This window comes from Harpia harpyja, chromosome 19 (assembly GCF_026419915.1).
Source record: "Harpia harpyja isolate bHarHar1 chromosome 19, bHarHar1 primary haplotype, whole genome shotgun sequence".
Taxonomy (NCBI): Eukaryota; Metazoa; Chordata; class Aves; order Accipitriformes; family Accipitridae; genus Harpia; species Harpia harpyja.
In genome coordinates, this window is record NC_068958.1 from 2940086 (window position 1) to 2966295 (window position 26210).

Sequence of the window (26210 nt, forward strand, 5' to 3'; positions counted from 1 at the left end):
AGCTACTGTGTTGTACTCCTATTTTGTGGGTAGTTTAAGTCAGAAAAGAAGTAATAGCATAGAAGTTAAAGAACTACTTAATATCAGAGCTACGAACAGGCAGGAATCCTGACTTGGAGCACTGGGCTCCAGTTCCTAGAAGTACTGCATCTCATGCGGACTGGATCTTCTTTTACTAACAAGTTTTCCTTCCTGTGTTTTCCCAATTTTCCAGGGTTTCCTAGAACATGTGCACATTTCCAGATAATTTATACTAACTGAAAATTATGGTTTTATAGAATGAGACGTCCCTATCTCAAGCATCTCTCTGAAATGAGATTCTCAGCCCTGGAAATACTATTAGCACTTTGACTACAATCTTTAAAACACTTAGCATTTGAGCCTAAATTTCATTTTTAAATGTACTAAGAAATCTGTTTCATTAAATATCTCAAGCCCTTGGATTATTTTAAAAAGATAATACTGATATTAAATATATTCCCTTATGAGCTTTTTTTCTTGGATGTAAAAATGATCATTCACCTTAAATAGTAACACAGTGCCCTGTGATGCTAAGCATTAGTGGAATGGCTCTACAATAAAGTTAAGCTTCAAATTTTAACCTCTCTCTGAGCCACATCCTGTTTTCGGTTAACTGATCTCATATGGGGGAAATTTACTAGAGGAAATATCTCTAGTTTGGAAAGTACCAAAAACTTATCTTTCGTTTCTTTGTGTAATTCAGCACCTTTTAAGACAGAGGTGTAATACTTTCGAGAAGTCTCAAAGCAAAAGGAGCAAGCTAAGAGCACAGAAAGGAGGCATATAAGTGCCCCTTCATCCTGAAACAGAAATTGACCCATTGGTGTAACACTGATCTTTCTGAAATTATTAACTTACACCTCTTTATATTCCAAAAGCTTAAAAAGCCACATCCAGAAATATTTAAAAAACTCTTTCAGAAACTAACTCACATCCTGGCAGGCACTGCCTGTGCCAGATTAACTTGCCATGAATTTTAACAACCCTAATCATAAAACAAAGAAAGCAAATATTTCAGATCGTAAGGACTACCTAAGACAGTATCACACTTTCCCCATAGACTTTTAACTTTAGTTAATACATGGCCCTGATGACTCTGCACTTAGAGCATCTACAAAAACATTTACAGCAAAGAAAAGTCGAGAGAAGGAAGTGGAAATGAAGAGACATTACATGTGATTCTGCAAGTATTAGTAGGGAGAGTCTTCTCACTCACATAGGTGGGTGTTGACATTTAAACTGGAAGCCTTAAAAATAACTTTAATAAAACTGACATCCTTTTCCACAATTTCATCACCAAATCTTAACAACATCCTGGCTCTTAAAAAAGGTCACACATGCAGGTACCATGGCTGTATATGATCAGATAATTGCACACCCACAATGCTAAATTAGTCATTTTCTTGTGCTGTGGCAGCATTACTGAACTGCATATGATGCTTTTCATCTGGTGAGATCTAGGTGTTTTACAAAAGGAAGCAAATGTTACTGCCTCTTTACAGAGGAAGGTGGAAGTATTTACTAGGCTAGTGGTTTATCCAACAACACTCCAGTGATGTATGGCAGTAAGCCAGATGGATACCTTAAAACTGACTCTGCAGTTGGCTCCATTAAGCTTATGTTTACTTCCCTCTATAATGACAATTTCCTTTGCATCATCATTTTTAAACTGTTCAAGCCTTCAGAAAAAACATCACACCACTTGTCAGAAGCCTGTCTAATTCAAGGGAAAGTAAATAAAGGATTTTCTGACAAAGTGAAGGATCAAATCCTTATTTTGGAAACAGTCTTGCATCCTGATTCCTGTGGGACTACAGAGTGGAACTGAAGATAGCATTTGGCCCATAGGTGAATTTTTAATAAAATAATTAAAGAAATTGTGGACATAAATGCAGGGGAAACTTTTTGGATAAACTGCTTGCAAGAATGGGACTTTTAATAATAAAAATCCTAGCCACAAGAAGATGGTCATTCTTTGTCTCCAAGTCCCACAAATGAACTAGCATACAGCTATGAAAAGATACTGCCTGTGCAGCAGATGAGTGAAGTATGCTGTTACAGACAGCAGAGCTTGAAGGGCTGGACAAAACAGAGCAGCTATCTGCCTTAAAGAGACCAGGTACACTCTTGCTGTGTTCTGAGTATATTTTTAATACTTCCTGTTATTTTCAATTTACCGCAAAGGTGGTTGAAATTTGCGATCTCAATTATTTTGTATAGACATTTTTCATCCTGTTTTTTGGTAATACTATGGGTTTCTTTAGCCTCTATTCTGCAAACAGTGCCAGGGTTGGTGCGTGTAATATCCTCACAGTATTGTATAATTACAAGATTAATTTTTCCTGTGTGTACATAGACTTCCAGCATATCAGCTCTATAAAGGATAAATATATATCTTACCCATAGACCTAGCTATCTTTTTAGAGGTGTTTTGCTTAGGTGTATTTGGTTTTAAACTACACTGCTCTTTTGAAGTCTAGAAAAATGGTTTTTTAGTTCTTGCTTTGTTTGACATTGTCCTTTTGAGACAAAAAGGTAGAAGTTTAATGGAATTTTTTTCTGGGAAGTCTTCAGTAAATACAGTATGTGTGTAGCAGAGGAACGCATGAATAATGTTATACAGGCAAACGTAAGGGCTGAGTCACACAAACAGCTGTGTGAGCAGAGTTTAAAAATATTCTTTGCTTCTTCATGAAAACATCAGCATAGCTGTTTATAGCAATGTGAGGAGAAAAAAGTTCTGGAATTAACTCCAATATTTCTCTTAGCAATGCGACAAAGCACTACAGCATATACTTCACTTACACGTCTTCATCCCAGAAGCTGCCCTCCCTCCCATCTATTATTCAATATAGCTATAGTCTGTTTGGTATTCTATTTGGTAATCTGTAATCATGTCAGGGGCCAGTCACGCAGGGCAGCTGTTCCACCTGTGGAACTATTATCTGCGCACACACAACATAGGAGGGTGTCAGACTTCAGGCAGACACTCGCTGATGAATAATAAACTCATCAGCTTTCACGCAGTCACAAAGTACCTGGATGCGAACGCTGTTGTAAATGCAGTAGAGTAACAAGCCAAGTGAAGCAAGTAGAGAACCACCCCCGCTTTTTATTTTTAATTTTCGGCTAGGACTCACCCCCAGTGGTATTCCCCAAGTTTCTTTCACAAGGAAGAGCTAACAGATTTGCATCTGCAACTTTCTCTCTTCTGACTGAATCCTAGTAGATGGGGTTGTGGCATGTGATTTCATAGTGAACTTTGTCAGGGGAAAAGAAGACCTTCTTCTGATAGCGAAACCTTCCTTTGTAGAAATCTTTTACTGCACTGTGAGCATCTTAAAAGGATTTGCATACATTACTTAACTTGCCTTGTGTTAGCCTGGTGTTGTCAATACTATCTGCGTTTGAGAGAGCTGGAAGGCGAGGCACAGCAAGGCTTGCTGGAGGTTTCCGAGTAGGGCTGAGGAGGAAATTCAAGTCTCCCACTCCCTTACTCGGGGCAGCGGGTTTCCCCCGAGCAGACAGAGGTGTGGAGAGGGCGTTTTTCACCGTAATGGTGCTCTGGGTAGGCAGGCGTTTCTGTCTCCCTTATAGGGCCGGGTCACCGTGTCAGACAGGCATCATCCCACCGGTTTCTGGAACTAGCTGTGCAAACAGACTCTCCGTTTCGGCTGTCCCGGGGGAATTTGCTCCCTCGGGCCTTCCCTAAATCAATTCCCATCCCCGTCCCCGCGGGTCGGTGCCGGTCAGCCTTCCGGGGGGCTGGGGAGAGCCCCGCGGCGGCCCTTCGCCGGCCCGGGACACCGCTGGCTCCCACCGGGAGCCGGGCTGCGTTCCCTCGGCCGGGGGAAGGCCCGCTTCTCCCCGGCCCCCCAAAGGCGCATTTCGGGTTTCCCGCTCCTCCCGGCCTGAGCGAGGCAGCAGTCGCCGAAATTCAGACGAGCCGCCCCGGCTGCATTTCCTCTCCCTGCGGCACGGGCGGCCTCGACCGCGGTAAGCACCGAGGCGGCCGCCCCGCTCCGCTCCCCGGGGCCGGGCACCGCCCCCTCACCCGGCCACCCTCCCTTCCCCGCGGGGCTCCCTCCCGCTCCGCGCTGCGGGGCCCGGCACGGCCTGGGCCGCCTCCCGGTGGGGGGGCGGCGGGCTCAGGTAAGGGGAGCGGGAGGGAGGAAGGGAGAGCGGGCCCCGCCTCAGCCGCCCGCCGCCGCGCCCCGGCTCCGCTGAGGGGAAACCGGCCGCGGCCCCTCGGCCTCCCCGGGCGCACGGCCCCGGTCCCCGCAGCGCGCCCCAGGGAGCACCCGGAGGGGAGGCGGTGTGCGTGTGGGGGGGACTGCCCGGCCCCCGCGGCCGCTGCGGGGATCCCGGCCGCCCTCGCTGCTTCCCGCCGCCCACGGAGCTGCCGGCCCTCCGCCCTGCTGAGCCGGGGACGGGGACGGAGGGTGGCCGGCGAGCCGGGGCCCGCCAGACCCGCTCCTTGCCCTAGGGCTGCCATTTTACGGGGCGTTATCGAGACATAAAACACCCGCGGGGGTGGGCTTGCAGCCCCACGGAAACGACGGGCTGCGTTAGCGCTGCCGGCGCTCCGGCAGAAAGCGGTGGGCGGCTCGTCTGCCCCGTCCTCACCTGGGTACCAACCCACGACGCCTCTGACACAGCTTCGTTCACTCGCGGTTCCACGTTGAGGGTTGCCGGTTTTAATTTATGGTTCTTGGCAGGTTGGGCAGCCGCTGCGTTTGTTCCTAAGCTCCCCGTCAAATGCCTGGAGGGGCCAAGGGAATTGCCTAAGCCAGGCAGCAGAAAAATGCTGTTTGTTCAAAGAGGAGTGTTTTAAATCCAGGGCATGCCCTACCCACCGCATGGTAGTCACACCATGGTTTCTGTGCCTGGCCTGCTCCAGGCAGTCTCGCTTCATTTTTTTCAGAGACTTGTTAGTCAGTGTTATTTTTGATAATACTGAGATAGGTGATTTTCCTGTAACAGTACTGTTATGAGAAAAAAATGGGTTTATAAAGGCACTATTATGATCAGACTGCACCAGGTCCCTGAGCGAAAATCTTTCTTGAACTTTCCAAGCGACTGGGGGGATACCAGAATCAGTTTTGGTTGCATTTCCAAAAATATTCAACTGCACAGCTCTTGTTAACCAAAACCAGTACTGAACATGCGTGACACCTTGGCACGTGTGGCTCAAGGTGTATCTGGTAAGAGCACAAGCATTGAGCTTTTTGTGGACTTGAGATTTCCTTTTTCATTTAGTCGCTAGTTTTATGACTTCAGGAATGTCGCTGTAAACATCAGTTCCTCAGTTTCTGCAACTATGAATTGTAATCACAAGTTTTGGCTGCTGGGAATTGAAGGTGGTTGGGGATTTACTCGACAGGAAATAATTCTGTGTGATGTGGACCGATGGGATTGTAGCTCTAAGATGACGGCAATATTTACTTCATCTTTCTACAAGCTAAAAAACTCTGGGAAAAAAACCCCAACCCTTCATTTTAATATATTGTCTGTTTTCATGTTGTGTTTGAGGGAAATTTTAAATCTGTACAGTAATTTCCTGCTGGTACCTAGTCAAACCCCACTGTGACATTTAGTCACACGTGTCAGCTACAGACTCAATTAAACAGATCACTAGATTACTGCACAGGTTTGGAGCTCCTCGTGGACTTTAATGCCTGATACGATCTCTCACATCAAAGTGAGCGTGTGCGTGCTTGTTTGAGCGCCTATTTTTTTTCCTTATCTCTGACAGTAGTTTACTTCAGATGGCTGAGAAAACAACCAGAGGCCTGCAGGATGTCCCTGGCTCTTCTCCTGATGAAAATGAATTTCCTTTCGGGTATCCCACTAACATTTGTGAGGATGTGCCTGATCAGAAGTACCTGTGCAGCAACTGCAATAACGTTCTGAAGAAAGCCCTGCAAACGCTCTGTGGGCATAGGTACTGCTCAGCCTGCCTCTCCTGGATTGTACGGTAGGTCCTTGCTATGGAGGGTCACACCGCAGTGACGGATTCTGTGGCTGCAAGCACCCCTGAGAGCTGCGTTGTGCCAGTGTGCTCTGTAGATGAGTCTGTGGATACCTGGCCCGCTGGACTTCAGTCATTTTACTATCTGGAAGTACTTACCTGCGGTGGACTGCAGGCTACTCTACCTTCTTGCTTCCAGTGTGGAAGTTTACGGGGTGGGGAAGGCTGGGTTACTGGGCTTAATAGATGTCAGTTTTCTATCTGTAAGTGTGAGATAATGATTCTGAAGTTGAAGAACTAGTACAAGGCTGACTTAATACCTCCATGGGACTTTATAGTCCTTTGATAAGTGATGTTATAGGATTTTAATAAACATTATCTTAGAGTTTTATTTTTAGTAACTCAGCTGGGTGACTATATGTTAAGGTGCTGCTGCCATTAGTGACAAACAATGACAGCCATTGTCCTGGACAACCTGAAAACCAGGAGCTGGGTGGGGGTTTGCTTTAATTGATTAGCTGCTTCTATCTTGCCTTTTCTTCCGACAATTACACCTTGATCCAGAGCCTTTGGAAAAGGGTATGTCCGCCCTGCAGGTGAGAGGTGAAATTGCAGTACAATTTCATGAATATGAGCTGACTTTAGCTTTGATGTTTTGGAAAATAGCAGCTGTCAAGATTCAGTGCCAAGATTGGGCTTTAGTACTGGCTAAGTAAGCCTAAAACCTGTTACTGCGCTTCCTCATGGATGTTATTAGAAAGCTAGTTTGCGTATGGCAATTCGTGCAGTCCCAGCTCTGATCACAGTGTGCAGGGGCACCTGAAAAGCTTGAGTCAAGGCACTGGCCACATGTGATTTTAAGATCAACGTATAATAATGTAAAAATGTATTGAAATTAATACATTTGACCAAATTACATAAATCCATTACTGTAAATCTAGAACAAAGCCCCTTAATGAAGCAACATAAACCGTAAACTCAGAAAACTTTCAGCAGAACATAACCGGAATTGTTATATCTCCTCACTAGAGTCCTACAGCACAAACGGGAAGCTGGCTCAAATAGGCTAATTAGTACAGTTTCAAATCAGTTATGCTGTGGTCAGAGGGATGCTTTTCTGATGAGCTTCTCGGTCTGTGTGAGTTCATTATTTGCCTGGATCCTAAACAGCACTGGCAATGAAATACATCTCTACTGAAGGCGGGTTTTTTGCTTTTCCTATATAAAACTGTGTGCTAAATATTTTGAGAGTAGATCAAAACCTTTTTTAGCTGCAGTAGGGTGTTAACTCTCTAGAACTCAATTCTGCACTGGTTCTATGTAATTTGAAGTCTATATTTCTGTCTGGGGAAAATAGGCATTTTCTGTGTTTTAAAAGACTTTAGTTTTCATGTTACCTTTAATTCATGGTGGTTTTGCATAATTCATGACATAAATAGGTTTCCATCTTTACTGGTTTTTATGATCCAGGCTGCTCTTACTTTGCTGCAATACAGATAAGATTTATGGGCCTAGTCCTAGTCTTGAGGAATAGAACAGCAGGGTTTTTTTGACATCAGTGTCTTCAAGAATTGGCCCTTTAATGAACAAGGACTGAGGATTCTGGAAATTATCATTTCCGTGGTTTTATTTGTGCCAGTATCTATACAAAGACTTCCTAAACTACAGTACACCAGCTGATTGTTATTTCATTCTTTCTTTTTGGCAGAAACAATAAAAATGCGATTTGCCAGAAATGTAAAGAGGAAGATCCCAGCACTTTAAGTGAGGGAAGCCTATTGGCAGAAGAAAGGGTAAGTTGTAGTTCACAGTTCATTAATTTATCATTAACCATTCTCTGGGCTACTCTATAGTCATCACTGGACTACAGTTGAGGAGTGAATAATATAAAATGTGATAGCAACTGATAGTTACACATTTTAACTTATGCTTTAGTCATTTGGATTTCCCACAGTTTTCGATTTAAAAAAGTATAATGGCAACCTTAGGACTTTCCAGGTCCGTCAGGTTCTGCAACATAAAATCCCACACTATTCCATATAATTAACTTTTTGTCTCAAAGTAACTGGTGCTTTCCTACTTGTAATAATACGTCTTAGCTGTTACTACCCTTAGTAAGTATCCTAGTGGATTTTCCAGTCTCGTGGTTCTCTGTACCCTTCAAACATGTTACCAAACCTAGAGGTAGAGCATCCCTAAGAAAAAAGCTAGAGTGTCGGCTAGCCAGCTGAATTGCCTAGAAAGTATTTTGACAGCCAAGGTATCTGGAGGAAATAGTGGAAGACACAGAGCTGAACGTAATAACTGCTAAAAACTATGCCCTGGCAAATGTTTCATCTGTAATTTAACGGTGCACATCTCTTTTGCTGTTGTGTGATTTTTCCGGGCAAACCGCTGCACTATTCTATATCCTGAATACAAACCGGGCCATAGGGCTCAGTCCCAGCTTGTCTTTTTGCCTTCTTTCTGATTATGTGCAGCAATACCAAGAGACACACATTCTGTCTGAATTTTTTAGGGAAAAATGAAACCCAACAGGCAGCTGGCAGAGAGGTAAAAGATGAAGTTTAGGAAGTGGTTGCAGCAAAATAATGAATCTGCTGTTAATGCTGAACTTGGTAATACCCCAGAAAAAATCCTAAATTCTGCAATGAATTTCCCAGTAACAGAATTTAATGCATCATGTAACCACGAATAGGTACAGCTAAACCCTTAAGAACTTCTTACTCTATGTTAACTGTCAGTTCTCTTATAACTTTGGGATTTCTCTGCTTTGGGATTCTCACTAAGTCTGCTGGGACTTTCTGCAAAATCTGTGTGTGGGTTGTTGTAAACAGGGCCCCACTCTTGCAAGCTGATCTGCCTGGGCAGATTCTTTTGCCTGTTGAGAGTCCAGATGAAGTCAATCACCAGGAAGGCGTGAGGATCTGCCTGTATAGATCAACTTACAACAAATGGTTGGAGTTTGTAAACAACACGAATAATGAAGATCATTTAGCAGGTTTATTTGTTATATCTATTCCTGATAATCTCTGCTTTACCTTTGCTATGGTTTTGCTTAATGTTTATTTCCTATGCTATCTGTTTATGTGTTTATATTTTAAATAAGATACCCACACAAGGGAAAGAAAGGCCCTATCAGGATGTGTATTTGCCTTAGCTTATCCCAACATCTATTTCTGTGGTAACTCCCATCCCTTCCCCGTTACACTTCTAATTTATGATCCCTTCCTATGCAACATATACTTCAAGTCTTACGGTGCTGTTCATCGGTATCAGTTACTGAGCATCTGCATCTGTCACTGAAATCAGTTAGAGGAGGGGGGGCATCCTCCCAAGCCTCTGCTCACACCCTATCTGCTGTCATTCATGGACCTGGCTTAGAGGACAGTTCTCTGCTCTGAATGGAACACGAACTGTTTTGTGGCTCTCCCATCTCTGGCTGTGTTAGAGTAACTGTAGATCCTGGTGCAGGCTCCAGAGGGCCAACCTTAGCTGGAGAGAAAAAAACCACTAGATTTATCCTGGAAAGCTTTTGGTCCGATTGATCCATGTTGCTAGCTGATCTTCCTGACCACATGAGCTGTAGACCAGAGTCCTTCCTTAGCTAGAAGCTGTAAGATACACATTGTGTGGGTCAGAGTGCCGGGAGGGAGTGCATCTAGCAGTGTTTTTTTAGGTGGGACATGGCAGGGGACCTCCACTTGTGTCACAGCCAGCTCTGGGACAGGCAGGTCTGGGCAGGTATTTGTGCCATGACAGCCACCCATGATCAACATCAGCAGCCCCTGCACCAACATCTTCCTTTGAAATAGCTAAAGTGAAAGAGGGGAGATGTGCAACTACAATATATCAAATCAGAGAGAAATATTTTCTGTTTCCTTCTGTTTGACCCTGAGCATTTTTGTATCAGTGAGAGTCATCTCATTTACTGTATGAGGGTCTGACTCGGGTCTCTGAACAAGTTTGTGCAAACTCAGGTTCCTAGATAAGAGTGGAGAGGTTCAGCTGAATATTTTGAAGCAGTGACCTATGCAGATAAAAGAAGAGATGAGGATTTCCTGCCTTCTTTTTTACCTGAGTAGTGTCCATAATGATTTGGCAACTACACGTGTGAAACAAAAAGCACAGGGAATGCACACAGCAGTAAGAAACCCATGCACTGCGGGGACTGTCCCTGTAGTTAAATATATTTTAAATGATCTAATTTGTAATGTCAGGAAATTCCTTGAGTTTTTCTCTTATGACACAGGGGGAAAAAGCCACCATGTGCCTGATAACTTGAATTTCTTTTCTTTGATTTTGCTCATAAATTAGACTAGAATGTTTCAGAGGATGGGGCTGGTATGTGTTCACTAATTGTACATTGATTGCTAGCTTGTTACATAAACTCTTCCATATATGCAGATGGAGCCATACATGGTTTTGTACAACCTACATGATTATTTTTTAATTCTTTGTTCGTGGAGTTGTTTGCCATTTGTGTGCAAAGTTCTGGACTTTGCTTGCAGGTTGACATTAGGAAATGAGTTTCTATGAGACTCTGTGTATAGAAATGTATATTCGTAGAATTGGCTGTGCTTCTTTTGTGTGATTAATACTACAAATGTAGGTAAGTACAAACATCTTTTATCTAAATTAAAAAAAACAGGAATGTTGATTGTGATAATTTTGTTTGCTTTTTTTTTTAGCTCATTGTGTAGAATTTCAGTAACTTTATTGAAGTGTGGTCATCATTTGTAAATACTTTCTCCCCTCTATTTGTAAAGCTTCCCCTCCCCAGTTCTTGCCTTCCTCTGTGTTGTTACATGGGAAATCTGCAGTCCTCTGTATTGTGTGCTCACCAACTAAAAACATGCCATTAACTTTAGTAGGGCTTGTTCTGGTGTCAGTGTACCTATTTTGATTGTGCAAGATGTAATATTAAAAGTGTGTAGCATTTCATAATTTACATCATAATTGTACAATTTTTCATGGTTAACATAATAAGAAAGTCTATGTAGTGCAAAAAAACCCCACTCACATATGGTTTACATTTCTTTAGTACAGTGCCATACTAAATGGAAACAGCCATGGTCTGAGAAATGTACTCTCACTGCAGAACAGTCTCGAGTCCTCTCTGCAGCACGTTTAGAAGGTGTTAATGACCCCCATAATGAAACGCATTCATTAAGAGTGGCACATGGCAGCACCCTATAGTTAGGGTCCTGTCAGCGCATTCATTGCGTGTGACGTGTTTCAGGCTTCCGTGAAAAGAAACTTAAAATAATAGCTGTAGTTGGCTAGGCATATTTTCAGTAAATTTATATCACATCAAATAGTTTATTTTTGAACCATAAGAAAGAAATTATTTAATAATTATTTGGGCTTCTGCTACACTAAGATTAACTTGCTAGTTTAGAGAGTCTTATGGCAGTACCGTAAATTTAAAAAAAATAAGGGATTTATCAAGATCTGAAATTTTGACAGTCACGTTATTCCTATGTCAAAAATGCATGCTGGAGTACTTTCTGACCAGTGTTTTTTTCCTTACTGTGTTTACTTTCCAGGCTTTTGGTGATGCTGCCATTAATAAAGAGATTTCTGAACTCAAAGTACACTGTGTGACCCTTGGATGCAGTTGGTCGGGTATCATGAAAAATTTTGAAGTACGTTTAAACATGCACTCTTACTTGAGTGGGGACAGAAAGACAATGAAACTAGGTTCTCAGCAAACACAAATTAATGCAATGTCATTAGAATCAGCAAAGGTATCATGATTTATACCAACATGTCTAAAAACATGCCATTAACTTTAGTAGGGCTTTGACCAAATCCAGAACATCCTGAATGATTGTGAAACTAATGTTGCACAAATTTATATGAACTATGATTTTTTTTTTCCAGTGGGTTTACTTATTATTTAAATGTAAGCATGTTACAAGCAGGTTTTGACAGACCAGAATACCTCAGTCTCCAGGTCATTGTTATGGGCAATATCTTTAGTATGTTTTTGTAAGAGAAATTATTTCCTCCTGTGTAAATGGCTCGATTGAATGTCTTCATCATTCTTTTCAGACTGATGTGAAATGCCCCAGGTAAAATATTTAAATGGACAAGATTTGGGAATTTGCTATGCAAATTAGAATAAGAAAAAATGCAGATAATTCTGATACTAAAGCAGCTCTATTTTGGTCCCCTGGTGTAGGAACAGAGGGTCTTTCTGCATTTATAACAGGGAGTCTGCTGTGTACCTTGTATAACTGTCTATCTGATAAGCATCTGAGGTGGTGCTGCCTTTGCCTTGCTAATTTTGCACAGATTTTCTATTTGACTGTATTCCTCTTTAAGGAAAAATCTACTCAGTTTGCTTAGCTTCATGGTTTTGAGGATTGGAGCCCCTCTCAGCATGAATACATGGCAAAATTGATTTGAGAGTTGGGCGTGTGATTGAAATTGGCATTTCTGAGCCTGTTCTGTAGGGGACAGCCATCTCCCTTTAAAGACAAAATCAGTTGTGACACAGTGCCTACAAGAATCTTCAGTAAAAGAGGTCAGAGTAAATAGTTTTTATTGAAATACTGTGTTTTTAAGAATCTGAAAGTAGACCTGTTGGATGTAGTTACAAAAGAAGTAATACTAATATTTTTCCTTGTTGAGACGAGAGGAGGCAAACAGTGAAAAGGAAATGTTTTAAAAGTTATTTTGAATATAGGTGATGGTTGTGTCCTAATTGTTGCATAGAAGGCGTCAGCTGTCCATTCTTTCATGCTGTGCAGGGATGTCAGCAGACTAACCATATTCATCCTACCAGCCAGAGCAGGATGGTCTCAGTGCTCAAAAAACCCCATCCAAAACCCCCCACAAAAAAAAAAAAAAGAAAAAGGAAAAAAAAAACCAACCTGAAAAACCCCAGGCTAAAAGTTAGGGATCCTCTAATACAAGGAAAAGAGCTGGGACCAGGATCATGTTGTTTTCAAACAAGAGCAACTAGGGAGAGGCAGTTCAAGGGAGACCTCATGTTTGAATTTATCAAAAGTTGTTTGGTTGTTGGTTTTTTTTTTTAAGGTAAGAATTAACAAAAAAGCCCCAGTAAAGTTGGTGAATTTTTCACCAGTAATCTCGGTAACATTGTGGAGTGGGACTTTACCCAAGCTTAGAAGAAGCACAAAGCAAAGATCTAGGCTGGCAGAATGGAAACTATTTATAGATAAATGTGTCTCTGCAGTTTACATTTTGGTTTTTAACTTTTTACTTCCAGGAGCATCAGAGCTTATGTGAGTATGCTTTAATCCCATGTCACACTGGTTGTGGACACATGGTGATGAGAAAGAAACTTGCAGATCATTTGGAAAATGGATGTGTTAATAATGTGACAATGTGTCAGAAGTGTAAGCGGAGCTTATCCAGTAGTGAATATCAAGTAAGAACGTTTCTTTGTTTCAAATGAAGGCTTTATATTACTGGCTTAAATAATCTATCATGACATTTTTCATCCTGATTTCATGAATGCTATTGCATTTGGAGAATATTTCATTTTCCTGAGTTTGCTAATTTTTCCATGCATGTGTTGGAGGGAAAAATGAGCTGTATTTGATAGTCTGCTTGTGATGTTACAACAGAGAGGGAAATATCTGTGTGCTCATCCAGGGCTTGGGCAGCTCATGTTTTAGCACCTGTCTCGAAGCATGTGTCCCAGTATGAGGCAGGTAAGAAGCAGAAGAACACAGACAGTGGCAGGGAAGAGATCTTGAAAGTGGCTGGAGTTTTATTCAAACTAAAACTGCCCACAAATTTGTAAGGCAGGCTTTTGTCAGATAGTACTTCTATTAGATATGGTCAGGTATAACTCTCCAAATTAGCAGCAGTGTCCACATAGACCAGGAAGAGCATACTCTGAATCTGCCAGAAATTTCTCAGTGACTATTTAAACATATTTAATTTATATTTTTTATGTTTAAGTTGTGTTTCCCACTGTTGTGATAGGGACTTGCAAAATGTATGTGTATATACCCCATGTGTATATATATACAGGGTAACCCTAGTCTGTCCCTAGCATTTGCTCAAAATCCTCTTTAAAACAAGGGGTTTTTTTACACAAGAATGTAGTTGATCATCAAACTTCTAAGTTTATGTTACTAAACCTGTTCTTTCTTAAAAGTAATGACTTTCTCAGTTGATGCTCAAAATTATGATAGCGGGGCAATGTTACGTGTTACTGACTTGCAGATTTTAAGTACCTTTATACATTCATTTTAACTTAAAAGGTGCTCTTTATTTTTACCCATTTTTCTAGATGCAGTAGAGTACAAATTCTGGGAGTGGTCTAAGGGCATGAAGTGAGCTAACAGACACTTTTCTGTGTTGCTGAAGGAGGAAATGGTGTGGTGGGGCAAATCAAAAGTGATAGAAAATTATCGGTTCTTGTATGAAGACATTGCCGAAGATATAGCTTCAGTGGCACGCTCCTCAGCCTCATGATGGAATTGCATCCATCATCTGTTGTTTAGGACGGTTTGTGATTAAAAACTCTCGGAGCAAAGCAATAGCAGCATGAATGAGAGATGCCCCACACCTGCTAACACTGCTCTGTGTGTTTTGATTTGAAAGCTCTGAAAATGTGCTCATCCCAACCCCACCTAACTTCTGACCCTGTGGGCTCTATTATCACAGAAAATGTTGCTGGGGCAACACTCTTTTGGGGTGTAGCATAATGAATATTGTTCCCTCCAGATGATTTAAAGAGAATAATTGCCAGCCTTGAGTTTTGTCCTGGAATGGGGGCATAGTGATATAAGACTTACATGGCAGGAGGGTTGTGAGTATCTCAAAAATGTAGCCTGAAGTAAATAGTAGTGGATAGCTTTGTGTGTCATAACTGTCACAAAGTTATGCCTTTCCAAATACTGAGCTGTAAGATTTACTCAACCTGGGCGTAACAGTCCTAGGGTAAGAATAAGGTGCTCTTGCTAAAACATGCTTCTTGGGAAGCTTTTGCATGTGCTCTTAATATCTTACTAACTCTTAGAGAGAGAAGAGTACCTGGACCCAGGCACATTTTACCAGTGCTAAATCCAGTGTATGTTTCAGAGAGGCAGTAAATACCAGAAGGTGGCAACACTTAATCCCTTTCAGCCTTCTGTAAGTGCAGTAGGCAGGCTGGAGGAGGAAACCTGAGCTGTGTGAATGTTCCCTGAGCACCTTTGTCTTTTCAGAGGTCTGTGATACCGCAGATCCACCTCAGCGGCCTTAATTTTCCTGCAATGAAGAACTGTTTTCCTCCCACTCATTCCGGTTAGCTATCATCTAATTAATTTTTTCGTTAGGAAACCTTGGCAACCAAGCAGGGGATTGGCCTTGAGATGTTGATTTTTCTCTGCCTGCCTTAGTTAGTATTTGTAAAATTGGAATTTTGCTGGTTACATGATCTGCTTTATTAAATTTGCAGTGAAGTGGCATACGAATTTTGATTATTTGTGTGTATTCCATGTATCCACAATCCTCTGGGAGCAAATAGTAAGTTTTGGGCACTGCTGTCGCTCTCTCCATCTTAGCCAATCAGTCATTGGTCTTGTGATTTTCGTATTTCCATTATTTTAAAGACACTTCTCACCAACCCCTCTCGCCTGCAAAAAATCAGTGATCTGAAGGAGTCATATAGCAGAAAGGAAGAAAATAAAGGCATACTTTGTGCAATAGCTAAGATAGTATTAAAAAATGAGTTAGAGAGTGAGAAAAACCTATGGCTGTATTTCTGAGGATCGAAAGAGAAACCTCAGGACTCTTTGCAGGGGAGACTTGAAGGTTGCTGGAATTGCTTTATCAAAAAATTTCTAGACTGCTATAGGAAATGTACTGGCATGCAAAGGCATTTATAAAGATTAAAGACAGCCCCCCTGGACAGCATGAATTGAAAGCTGACAGTTGCTGTGTTAAATACACATACTACAGTTGTCTGAACCAATGGCAGGAGGATTACTTGGAGCCAGAAATGGCAGGAAGTCTCGTGTTAGCGGTAATGCATTTTGCATTAGCACATCATGATGGAAAATTTGGATTCAAGCCTTCAAAATATTAATAAGCAGGATGCAAGAAGGGTCTGCACATTAAGCAAACTATATGAAGTCAATGCAAGAGGAGTTTGTATTTGGGTTTCCTGTATATTTGCTTTCTGTTCTGTAATCCACCTGTATGTCATTGCATATATATATGCATGTACATATATGTGTGTGTATGTGTATGCACATAACTATGGGTTGAACTGGGCAAGACTTGTACGTTGCCAGTCTTGTATCAAATTTCCCAGGGTGACCTTGCAAAGCATCTGTAAGTAGTTTCCAAAAGCTCTGGGCCCCATAAGCGAAAGATCACGCTTTGTACTTTCACTTAACAGGTATTGCATCTGGAGATCCATCACTGAGCATGCCTGCGAGGCTGAGAAGAAGAGTAATCAGCTTAGAGGCTTAGCTTGAGAAACCTCCGAGTCTGCAATTCATTGACAGAGGACAGCAGCACCCGCTTTTAGCAGATGTGCTTTAGTCCCAAATTTCTGAATGTTATTTCCTCTAAAGAGAAGCCAGAGAACTCTGCAGCCTATTGTGTAGTGAGGCCCAGAGTGGGCAGTCTCTGGATGGGGGTACAGGATTTTGCACCATGCGTTGTGGAGCTCATAGTGGTCTTGGGGAAGTTACCCTTCCTTCCTTTACTCTGCCTTAAATCCACACCTTCCAGGAAGAAAGCAAGAAACTTGTTGTAAACTTTTTCTTCCATAACACAGAATTTCTTGTAGAAAAGCCTCCCAAATCCCCAAGTTTCTGTAAAATGGGAATAGTATTCCCAAACACAAGCTTTGTTTCAGAGAGTCCTAAATAAAGATGCTCAATGATTTTAATAATGTACTAAATTATTTTCTTCTTGTTGTAATGACAGGAACATTCATGTGAAGGCAGTTTATGTCCAGAACAAAAACGTGTCCAAACAGAAACACCATCAAAGGAAAAGGTAGGTAAAAGATGAGTGAATGCAATACAGCTTTATTTCAGTTCATAAAAGTATCACTTGTTTGTTTAGATTATCACTTGTTCATTTACATATGGCAGTGTATCTGGGTGCTTCTTACATTCAACATAGCTCTGCTGACTACCTTCTCTTCCCTGTTACCACAGTTAACTTTATTGAATTATCTTCTCAATTAATCTTACAAAAATGGGTGTCGTGGTTTAACCCCAGCTGGCAATTAAGCACCATGCAGCCGCTCGCTCACTCCCCCCCTCAGTGGGATGGGGGAGAGAATTAAAAAAAAAGTAAAACTCGTGGGTTGATATAAAGACAGTTTAATAGGACAGAAAAGGAAGGGATAATAATAATAATAGAATATACAAAACAAGTGATGCACAATACAATTGTTCACCACCTGCTGACCAGTGCCCAGCCAATCCCCAAGCTGCAGTGTTCCCCAGCCAACTTCCCCAGTTTATATACTGGGCATGATGTCATATCCTATGGAATACCCCTTTGGCTCGTTTGGGTCAGCTGTCCTTGCTGCGTCCCCTCTCAACTTCTTGTGCACTCCCAGCCCTCGCTGGCAGGGCAGCATGAGAAGCTGAAAAGTCCTTGACTTCGTATAAACACTGCTTAGCGGCAACTAAAACATCACTGTGTTATCAACATTATTTTCATCCTAAATCCAAAACACAGCGCTATACCAGCTACTAGGAAGAAAATTAACTTTATTCTAGATGAAACCAGGACAATGGGGAAATGTTTTTTTCCTTTCAAATATTCAGGGACACCCACATGAGCAAGGGAAGAATACGCTGTATAACAGCATCTTTGAAGAGACATACTTTTGGTTGTGAAGGGGTCTAAATCTGAACGTCAGTCAGAGCTTTTGGTCTGATAGATCCATTCATTCCCAGGACATGCTGCACAGCACAGCTCTTCTCTGCATTCTCTAAGAGCAGGAAGAGGGTTGGAGTGGCTGTGTGCATGGTGTTAGCCACTGTGGTGGGCCACTTTGCTTATTGGCATCTTATTTTTGAGAAGTTGTTACTAGAGGATCACTGTGGTTTGTTAAATTATGTTATATCATTATGGGGTCTGTTAGATGGACACTTAACTGCCAGACTGCATGCAAGAAACTTGTAATCAACCACACTCTTGACTCATTTACCAGTGCATTTTCAAAGCTGGCTGGACACTGTAAGCTGCAGTAATGCCTTGACTTGAATTAGCCTGATTTATAGCCGCTGGCATTGTGGCCTAGTTGTTTGTAGGTAAATAAAAGACTCTCTTTAAATTGGTATTTGATTATTTTCTTTCCTTTTTTTTTTTTCCCAACAGACTCGCTCTACACCCTTAATCAACAAGGATGGATGTCGTTTTTCTGAAGTTGGCTGTTCATTTAGGGTGAGTGAAACAGCTGCCTTCAGGAAGGTCTCAATTGGAATACAGCTCGGCACTGTGCCTTTTGTCTAGCCAGCCTTTGTATTCAAGGTAGTAGGCCTTGATTTATATATATCTTTAAGAAAAGAGGGAAAAATCTACCCACTTTTAGTAGACCAGCAGACGTGTTGGAACTGCCATGGTTACACAGTGTGTGTAAGGTGCAGTTCAGCCAGTGATACTCTGTATCCTGCACTGCGCATTCACTTCAGATAAAAATAGGTGTTTATTACAGTTCTGCTGGTTTATCAGATACACTGTTCTACTCTGTTTTGGATATTGCCATCAGCCTCTGAAAACAGTAATGGGTCGTCTTTGCATTTTAGTTGGCAGCTGTTGCCTTGTCTCATCTTTTGTGCACAGTATATGTATTAAATACTGGCTTGTTTGAGAATCTTGCTGGGACTCTGCCTGGCATCCTGTTTAATACAGAAATTGTAGATAATTGTTTTCTTTTTATGTAGCGTGTGTACACGTGTGAACACATAGCCTAAACTGATCATTGGAGGGCTTGTTGGTTTTCCTCTCTCCATGTCTCCTCTGAGAGTCGCCTGCTACGTCGCTGGACCTGTATCTTGCAGTTTTTCCAACTCTGTCTCTCCCAGGAAGTTAAAGGGAACATTGCTTGATTTGGCCCCAGGCCAGCTATGGTAGTTGTACGGAGGGTGTATTGACAGTGTCTTCTTCTTACAGGGAAGCAAAGAGAAGATAAAAGAGCATGAAAAAACTGCAGTTGGGGCCCACATGCTGCTTTTGCTGCAGCACATAAAGCAACTGAAGGCAAGCTTGTGCACTGCTGCCAAAGCTGCAAATGGTTCCATCCCACAGTCAGAGCTGAATGTGAATGGTGCAGGAAAAAGCATCTCTGATCTGCAGATCCCAGGGGGGCTGGAAATCAATGGGGATCTGGAAGTAGACTGTTTTCCTGGATCTTCTGTTTCTGAAGATGAATCTGTTCTGCAACAACTTGTGAGGGAGAAAGTGATTTCTGAGCTAGAAAATAAGCTGCATGTGTTTGAGAATATTGTGGCAGTGCTCAATAAAGAGGTGGAGACCTCTAATTTGGAAATCACAGCCTTTCGGAGACAGAGTGAACTTGATCAAAATATAATAAGAGGCCTTGAACTGAAGGTAAATAGTTATGATAAGCATCGTCTGTGTGCTTGTTCTGTAGATAACAAATATTTACATACATCAGTGAGAGGTGGTGTAGAGATCAGGACAGGGATGGGCACAGGAATTTGAGCTGTGAAGCATTAAGTTCTGGACACATCTACAGGATCCTTCTGGTGTTTTGGATAAATTTTCACACGGGGATCTCTAATATTTGTTACCTAAATCCATGTTTAGGTACCTAGATATTCCTGAGAGTTTTGAATGTTCAGAGTTTGCCATGATCAGACTGTGAGCAAGCAAGACAGTTGTTTAATTGACTGATCCTCTTAAAGCAGCATTATGCCTGGAGGACCAAACAACCATCTATCCAGTTGTTTGCGTTATGTGTTGACACATAACTGTCACTTAAAAAGAAATCAGAGGAGACCCTCCAGAACATGAGGACTCCAGAACGTTTCTGCTACTTCTGCAGCTCAACAGCCTGGAGAGGGAGGTTGATTGGGAAGTGATTTGTTTTTTCTAGATTGCAGAGTTGCACCGGTGCCTGACGCAGAAGGATGCAGGCCTGAGCAGTCTTCATAAGAGTCTTCTGTTCTCTGAGCAAGCTTCCTATGATGGGGTCTTTCTGTGGAAAATAACAGATGTTGGCAGGAAGTTACAAGACTCTGTGACTGGAAGAACAGTCAGTTTGTATTCACCAGGTAAAACACAGGACGTATATGTGTGTTAGCAAAACCCAGTCCTTTAGAAAACCCACTGATTTCTCTAGAACGGTGCTTCTTTCTGCTCACATGGACAGGAGATCCTTTACAATAGCTCCTTAAACTAAGAAGCTGTTTATGCGAAGACCTTATGCTCTCCTGCCTATAATTCAGGGGAGCTGTGATATGCTCTTCCACGGACTTGTGTTCTATTCTGGGCTTTCATTTTGCAATTTGCCCTCTGCCGCAGCTACTTGCAGTGACATCTGCTGGATCCCTCTCGTCTAACCCACAGCTTGGTGCCTGATGGAACCGAATGGCTTTCTGCAGCAGTTATCTCCCATGTGAGAAGTAATTTGATTAGGTAAAATATGCTTGTGTGGCTAATAACAGGTAATTTTCACCAAGGCGTGAGGCACTAAAAGGATTCCAACCACTGGATTTTCATTGCTTATAATCTCCAGGGTGTACCGATTATTCTGTTCTCATCTCTGTGATAGAAAACACATCATACGCTATCGTTTCCTATATGCCAGAACACTCATTATGTCTTTTTTTCAAAGGAGGCTTTACTAATGAAGACTTCTGATTTTCAGCTTTCTACACTGCAAAGTATGGCTACAAGGTCTGTCTGAGGGTGTACCTGAATGGGGATGGGACAGGAAAAGGAACCCACGTGTCCCTGTTCTTTGTTGTCATGAAAGGAGACTACGATGCTTTGCTCCCGTGGCCTTTCAGGCACAAGGTAAGAAGGGCAACCTTTTCCTATCTGATCCTAGCATAAACCCACTACTTCTCCCAGTGAACACAAGGGGACTTTTTCTCTGGAGTTTAGTGGAACTTGGAATGCTTTGCCATTTTCCTCTCCAGTAGCTACTAGCCGTAGTGTAATCTTGCGTAATAATTTGTCTCTGACTAGAGTGACTTACACACAGGGAAGGCTGCTCGTACCGAGATTCCATACTTTGCATTGTGGCATTTTCAGACACCACAGTACTGGTGCTTGATGTATCCCAACCGGTGTCCACCTGGGCTAAAGCCAGAGACACATTTTTTGGCTCTTGCTATACCTAGGTAGTATCAGTTTATGGGGGAATTACGATTTGCTGCCCGAAGCACAGGTGTCAGAAATGTGAGGTTAGAGTTCTACTTACAAACATGCTATAGATGTCTTATGTGATCCTGATCTTATTTTTTCTCATTTTATAAGTGCTATCTGGTAATGGCAACAATGGTTAGAAAAGCAGTGAAAGTACGCACAGGGTTCTGATCTCTGTTCTAGCACTTGCCTTCGTGTGGTAATAATTCTGTAAGCCTTTCATATAAATAGTCTTACTACCATTTAGCAGCCAAAAAAAATGGAAATCAAAGTTCCCAGACTTCACTGTGTTAAAAAATTATTACATACTATTCACATTTAAAGCTAAAGAACAGTGAGTTAATAAAAGTGGTAATGAGATGGGGAGATTCTGTACTGACATTTAGGTTGTGTCTTCTACATATTTGCGTACAGGCAGCTGAACTGTTTCTTTTGATTCCAAACCACAATAACAGAATGAATGTAATGACTGTAACCAAACGCAGGGTTTGTTTAAGTTGTCAGGAGAGAGAGGAAAAAAGTCTTTGGACTGTGCAGTTCTCTACCAAGAAATAATTCCTTACTTTATTTTATTTAATTTTATTTTATGGGTGGCAAAGTTTTAAATACCTTATCTGGGAACCGCTACAATCTCTCTTGTTCACATTAACTGACCTTGCGAAACATTCGTCAAAACATTCACATCAAAAAGCGTGTAGACAAGGCACTTCAGGACATGGTTTAGTGGGCATGGTTGATGGTTGGACTCAATGATCTTAAAGGTCCTTTCCAACCTAAATGATTCTATGATTATAATTTGTATTTAATTATCGACAGACCTTCCAGCTGGTTTTGCAGCATGTTTGCACTTCTGTCTCTGATATTTTCTGGTTTATTTTTCAGTTCAATTACTCATCATTGCCGCATTCTATGTTTCAGGTTACATTTATGTTGCTTGACCAAAATAACAGGGAACATATTATTGATGCATTTCGCCCGGACCTGACTTCTGCTTCATTTCAGAGACCAGTGAATGATATGAATGTTGCAAGTGGCTGTCCCATGTTCCTCCCTTTGTCCAAATTACAGTCACCTAAATATGCCTATGTGAAAGAAGACACGCTTTTCCTTAAATGCATTATAGAAACAAATTAGTAAATCTTGAAATATGGGTGTCTGGTAAATCACTGAATTTCATTAGTTTACAATTAAAAAAAAAACGTGAGCTTGAGACTTGGGTTAGTTTTCATGTGCACACAAAATCCAGAGAGCCTGCGCCTGTGCTCCACTGAATCGGTTCACACCAGCTGAAGATCTGCCTGCTAGAGTTATCTACTGCTGAGCATGCCAAGTACTTTGCCCAGTGCCCCATGGAGTATGCTATTGCAAATGAGAAGTGTGATTATTTCATCAAAACAGCCAATGCTCCCAGTTTAGATGTAGACTACAGTCACCCCCCCACCCCGCAGATGCACTTGTGGAAAAAGGCGCTGTTCTTTCTCACGCTTGGCCCAGGCGTGGGTGTCATTCTGCCTAGGTGTCTGGCAGGGAGTGCGGCCCGAGCTCCCTTCTAGCACCCTTGGGTTAACAGGTTTCTGGGATGCAAGGGGTGAAGCTGAGCTTTCTGCGTCCTCCGGCAACGCTATGGCGTGTGCTGCTCTGTTTCCCGGGAGGTACGGAGCGAGCATCTGTCAGACTGCGCTGGCTGGCAGCCCTGATGTGGGATTTTGGCTGTTCCCCCACCAGGGGCAAGGGCAGATTCCTTCCTCTGAGGCACCGATCAGGTGTCTCTCTTTGTGCTTATTGATGACCTTGAAAGCAGTGAGTTGTGGATAGCATTGGTAGCTTGAATTCCTTATACTGGATGATTTATTCCTTGCTATTTATTTTAGACTTACATTTATGTGCTCTGTAAAGAGGTGTTCTGTTGCATCAGCAATCGGTGACCAGATTACACTGTGCCTTGGGGAAATTACCTCTTGTATTTCCAAAGGAGTTGTTAGACTTTCCCATTACAGATACGGAGCTCGGAGGGTTTGTAACCCCTGGGAAGTCCAGAGCTGGCAGTCCAAGCCGTGGTAAGGACCCCTCAGTAGCTTTGTTTTAAAGCGTTCAGTCACTTCCTGAACCTTCAAGGCAAGTGACTTACTAGAAGGTATTGATCTTTTTTTTTTTATTGCTTAATTCTTATTATGTGCTCTGTTGTTTTAAGTCTTTTCACACGCTAAAATAGAAGTAACTACTAGAAATGTTTTTGTCTTTTTTTTTTTTTAAATAGAGGTAAAGAATGAATATATATTTTTTTTTTATAAGCAAGTCAAGCTTGGAAATGTCTGGATGTGTGTGAAGTTCAGATGCTACACCTTCTTCCCAAAAAGCAGCAAGCCTCGCCCTCTTCGTTCCCTGGTTAACAACTGTTTGACAGAATCAGTGGAGTTGAGCTGGGTTTTGGTGCAGCAGTTTCTGAACTTCCAGCAAACTCGTGCTGCAGTACAGCTTGCTTGTCCAGGACTTTGAGCTGTTGTGCAGAACGGGTGGGACAGCAGTGTGCAAACCCAAGGCCTGATCTTGCAGACACAGGCAGGTGTGTATGTATAAGCGAAAGGCCTTTATGCAATGACTTCATTCATTTTTCCTTTGCAATATATCCCATGTCTCAATTGAAAACACAAAACCGACAGACAACGTTGTGCCCGCTGCATGAGAAGGGAAAGCAGAAACTGTTTGTCCGCTTATATTTTGCAAACCATGGAAACGGCAGCCATCTAGCAGAGCTGGTGAAATGTCATGTGCTGGGACTAACCTCCAGCCTGGCTGCCGGCATATGAAGAGATTTTTCAAATCTCTCATTTCTGTCTTGACAGCATCCTTTAAAGTAATTAGTTGTGATGAAGTATCAAGTTTCAGAAAAACCCATGCCATAAACAAATATCTATCGAAGCTTGTTTGGGAAGGAAATGGATATTCTTTGCCATCACACACACACAGTCTCTCTGTCTGTCTTTCTCTCTTCCATGTTTAAAATGTTCTTTCAGGGACAGGAAGTTATTTTTCCAGTAATGTGCCAGCCCCTGTAACCACACTGGAGTAATATGCCTAAAAATACTGTGCTTTTCATGGCTGTGTAATTTTGACAAGTGCTGTATTTATTACAATCATTCATATTTTCTTACAATTTTATTTATTTCCTAAATAAAGCTCTCTAACTTCAAAAAGGTTCGTGTGTTATTTTCACTGTAAAATAGGGCATTGAGCAACCTGGAGATACAATGATAGCGGTTTGCTATAGAAACAGCTGAGCAGTGCTGCAACACCCACTTATTTCTACTGTAGTAGCACCAAGCAGGTTTGCCCAGCGGTGCTGTGCACTGCGCGGTGACCCAGAAATAACCAGCGCCAGTCCCCGAGAACTGATAATGCCAACAGTCAACCGAGGCGCTCGGGATAAAGTGCCTTGCCTGTGGTCCTGCAGGAAATCGGTGGAAACTTTGGGAATGAACCCTAAGGCATCTCTGCTCTCCTGTCAGTGCCATAACGATTGGGTCACCTTTTCATCGCCTCTGGTAGTTGGTGTTTGCGTGGAAGACGTAGCGCCCAATATATGGAGTTTTGACCCAGAAAGTTGAATAAAGGGTTGAAAATTGAAGAAAGGCACTACCCCCTGCCAGCCGGGCTCGGTGCTCAGGGGGATCTGGGCGCAGGGAGGTGAGCGTGGGCGATGATGGCCTGATCTGGCACGGCCAGCTTATTTCCAGAGCCTCTTCTGGCTACTGCAGCCAGAGCGGAGCAGGAGGGAGGCGGCAGCTGATCTTACAAGAATTACTGCAGATTAAGATAGTGGTCGGCTCTGCCTGGTTGCCAGGGGAGTTGGAGTTGCTCCATACCTGTGTAAGCTTTCCTTGGTCCTCCCTGGCCGCGGAGCGGCTTTTCCACTGGGGGTTTTTAATTAGCTGCTTTTATCGTAGTGGGCATTGACTTCCCACAGCGGCTTGGCTGCCTCTTTGCTCCACTGTTACTTTTTTGTGCAAAATCCTTTTCCACATAGAGCTGTTATTTCTTAATTAGGAGGGTTTTCCTTGTGTGTGAGAGACAGAGAGAGAAGGTGGGGGGAAATGAGTAAAGCCGTGTGTGGGTGAGAGCTGGGGAAAGAGAGAAAGTGTGTGGGAGAGAAGATGTGAATATGTGTGTGCTAGAGAGAATATTTATGTGTCTGCATCGAGGGAAGCAGAAATATATGTGTGTGCGTATGTGCATGTGCAGGTGCAGAGAGTGATCCAGCGGAGAGTGGATGACCTGACGCTTCTGTGCTTTTCTCTAGTGTGATTCCACCAGGAACAATTACACTGATTTTCTTCAGATCCTGTGCACAGCCAGGATTTCACCGATGGCCGGAGCCCGGTGTCGCTGCAGGCAGGAGGTCAAATCACACAGAAGCCGCACAAGCTGCAGGGAAGCAGAAGCATCCGCACCAGCCGAATAAATACCCTGGAGAAAGGGTGCGATGCAGCGGAGCTCTGTCCATCCCGGTGTGACCGATACCCGTCTGTCCCTGTCCTGCCCCGGACACGAGAGCGGGGCAGGACGGGGTGAGCCGGGGACCTCGCTCGGCATCTCCCTTCTGCAGGGGGGAGCAGGGAGAGCCCGCGCAGCCCTCGCCGGAGCATCCTCCTTAGAGGACGGGGCTGATGATGGAAGAAGGGACCCGCTTGGTAAAAATCAATTTTAAAAGTTTATTGGAAGCCCTTTAGTTCCAGTTTTCTTTCTAGCCAGAGATTCCCAATGGGGAAATCCTTGAAGTAAAATGGGAGGAAAGCTGCAAGGCTGCAGAGTTTGCAGGACCCTGTGCTCGTTGTCCCGCAGCGCAGGGCTGGGGCAGAGGTGCCTCTGACCGCTTTGGTAT

At 42.7% G+C, this 26210-nt stretch overlaps 1 protein-coding gene across 3 annotated transcripts; it reads left to right on the forward strand.

Annotated features, from left to right (window-relative positions):
- Nucleotides 1–3764: 3764 nt before the first annotated feature.
- On the forward strand, nucleotides 3765–24537 carry TRAF1 (TNF receptor associated factor 1). 3 transcript variants are annotated; one of them, XM_052815345.1, is made up of 11 exons: nucleotides 3765–4017; nucleotides 5777–5998; nucleotides 7701–7785; nucleotides 11542–11640; nucleotides 13233–13394; nucleotides 16901–16972; nucleotides 18314–18379; nucleotides 19109–19546; nucleotides 20055–20232; nucleotides 20829–20977; nucleotides 22250–24537. In XM_052815345.1, the coding sequence occupies exons 2-11, from the start codon at nucleotides 5790–5792 to the stop codon at nucleotides 22463–22465; spliced, it is 1674 nt and encodes a 557-aa protein (XP_052671305.1). In that variant the 5' UTR covers nucleotides 3765–4017; nucleotides 5777–5789; the 3' UTR covers nucleotides 22466–24537. The 3 variants fall into 3 exon arrangements, with proteins under 3 accessions (XP_052671305.1, XP_052671307.1, XP_052671306.1); XM_052815346.1 differs by lacking the exon at nucleotides 3765–4017 and adding an exon at nucleotides 4081–4173; XM_052815347.1 differs by lacking the exon at nucleotides 13233–13394 and having other exon boundaries at nucleotides 3766–4017.
- The last annotated feature ends 1673 nt before the right edge of the window (nucleotides 24538–26210 follow it).

Bases quoted from the DNA above. Each gene is read 5' to 3' on its own strand.
- TRAF1 (XM_052815345.1), top strand. From the start codon at position 5,790: ATGGCTGAGAAAACAACCAGAGGCCTGCAGGATGTCCCTGGCTCTTCT. The intron at 20,233-20,828 runs GTAAAACACAGG...TCTGATTTTCAG, and splicing joins AGTCAGTTTGTATTCACCAG to CTTTCTACACTGCAAAGTAT. The intron at 20,978-22,249 runs GTAAGAAGGGCA...TCTATGTTTCAG, and splicing joins CGTGGCCTTTCAGGCACAAG to GTTACATTTATGTTGCTTGA.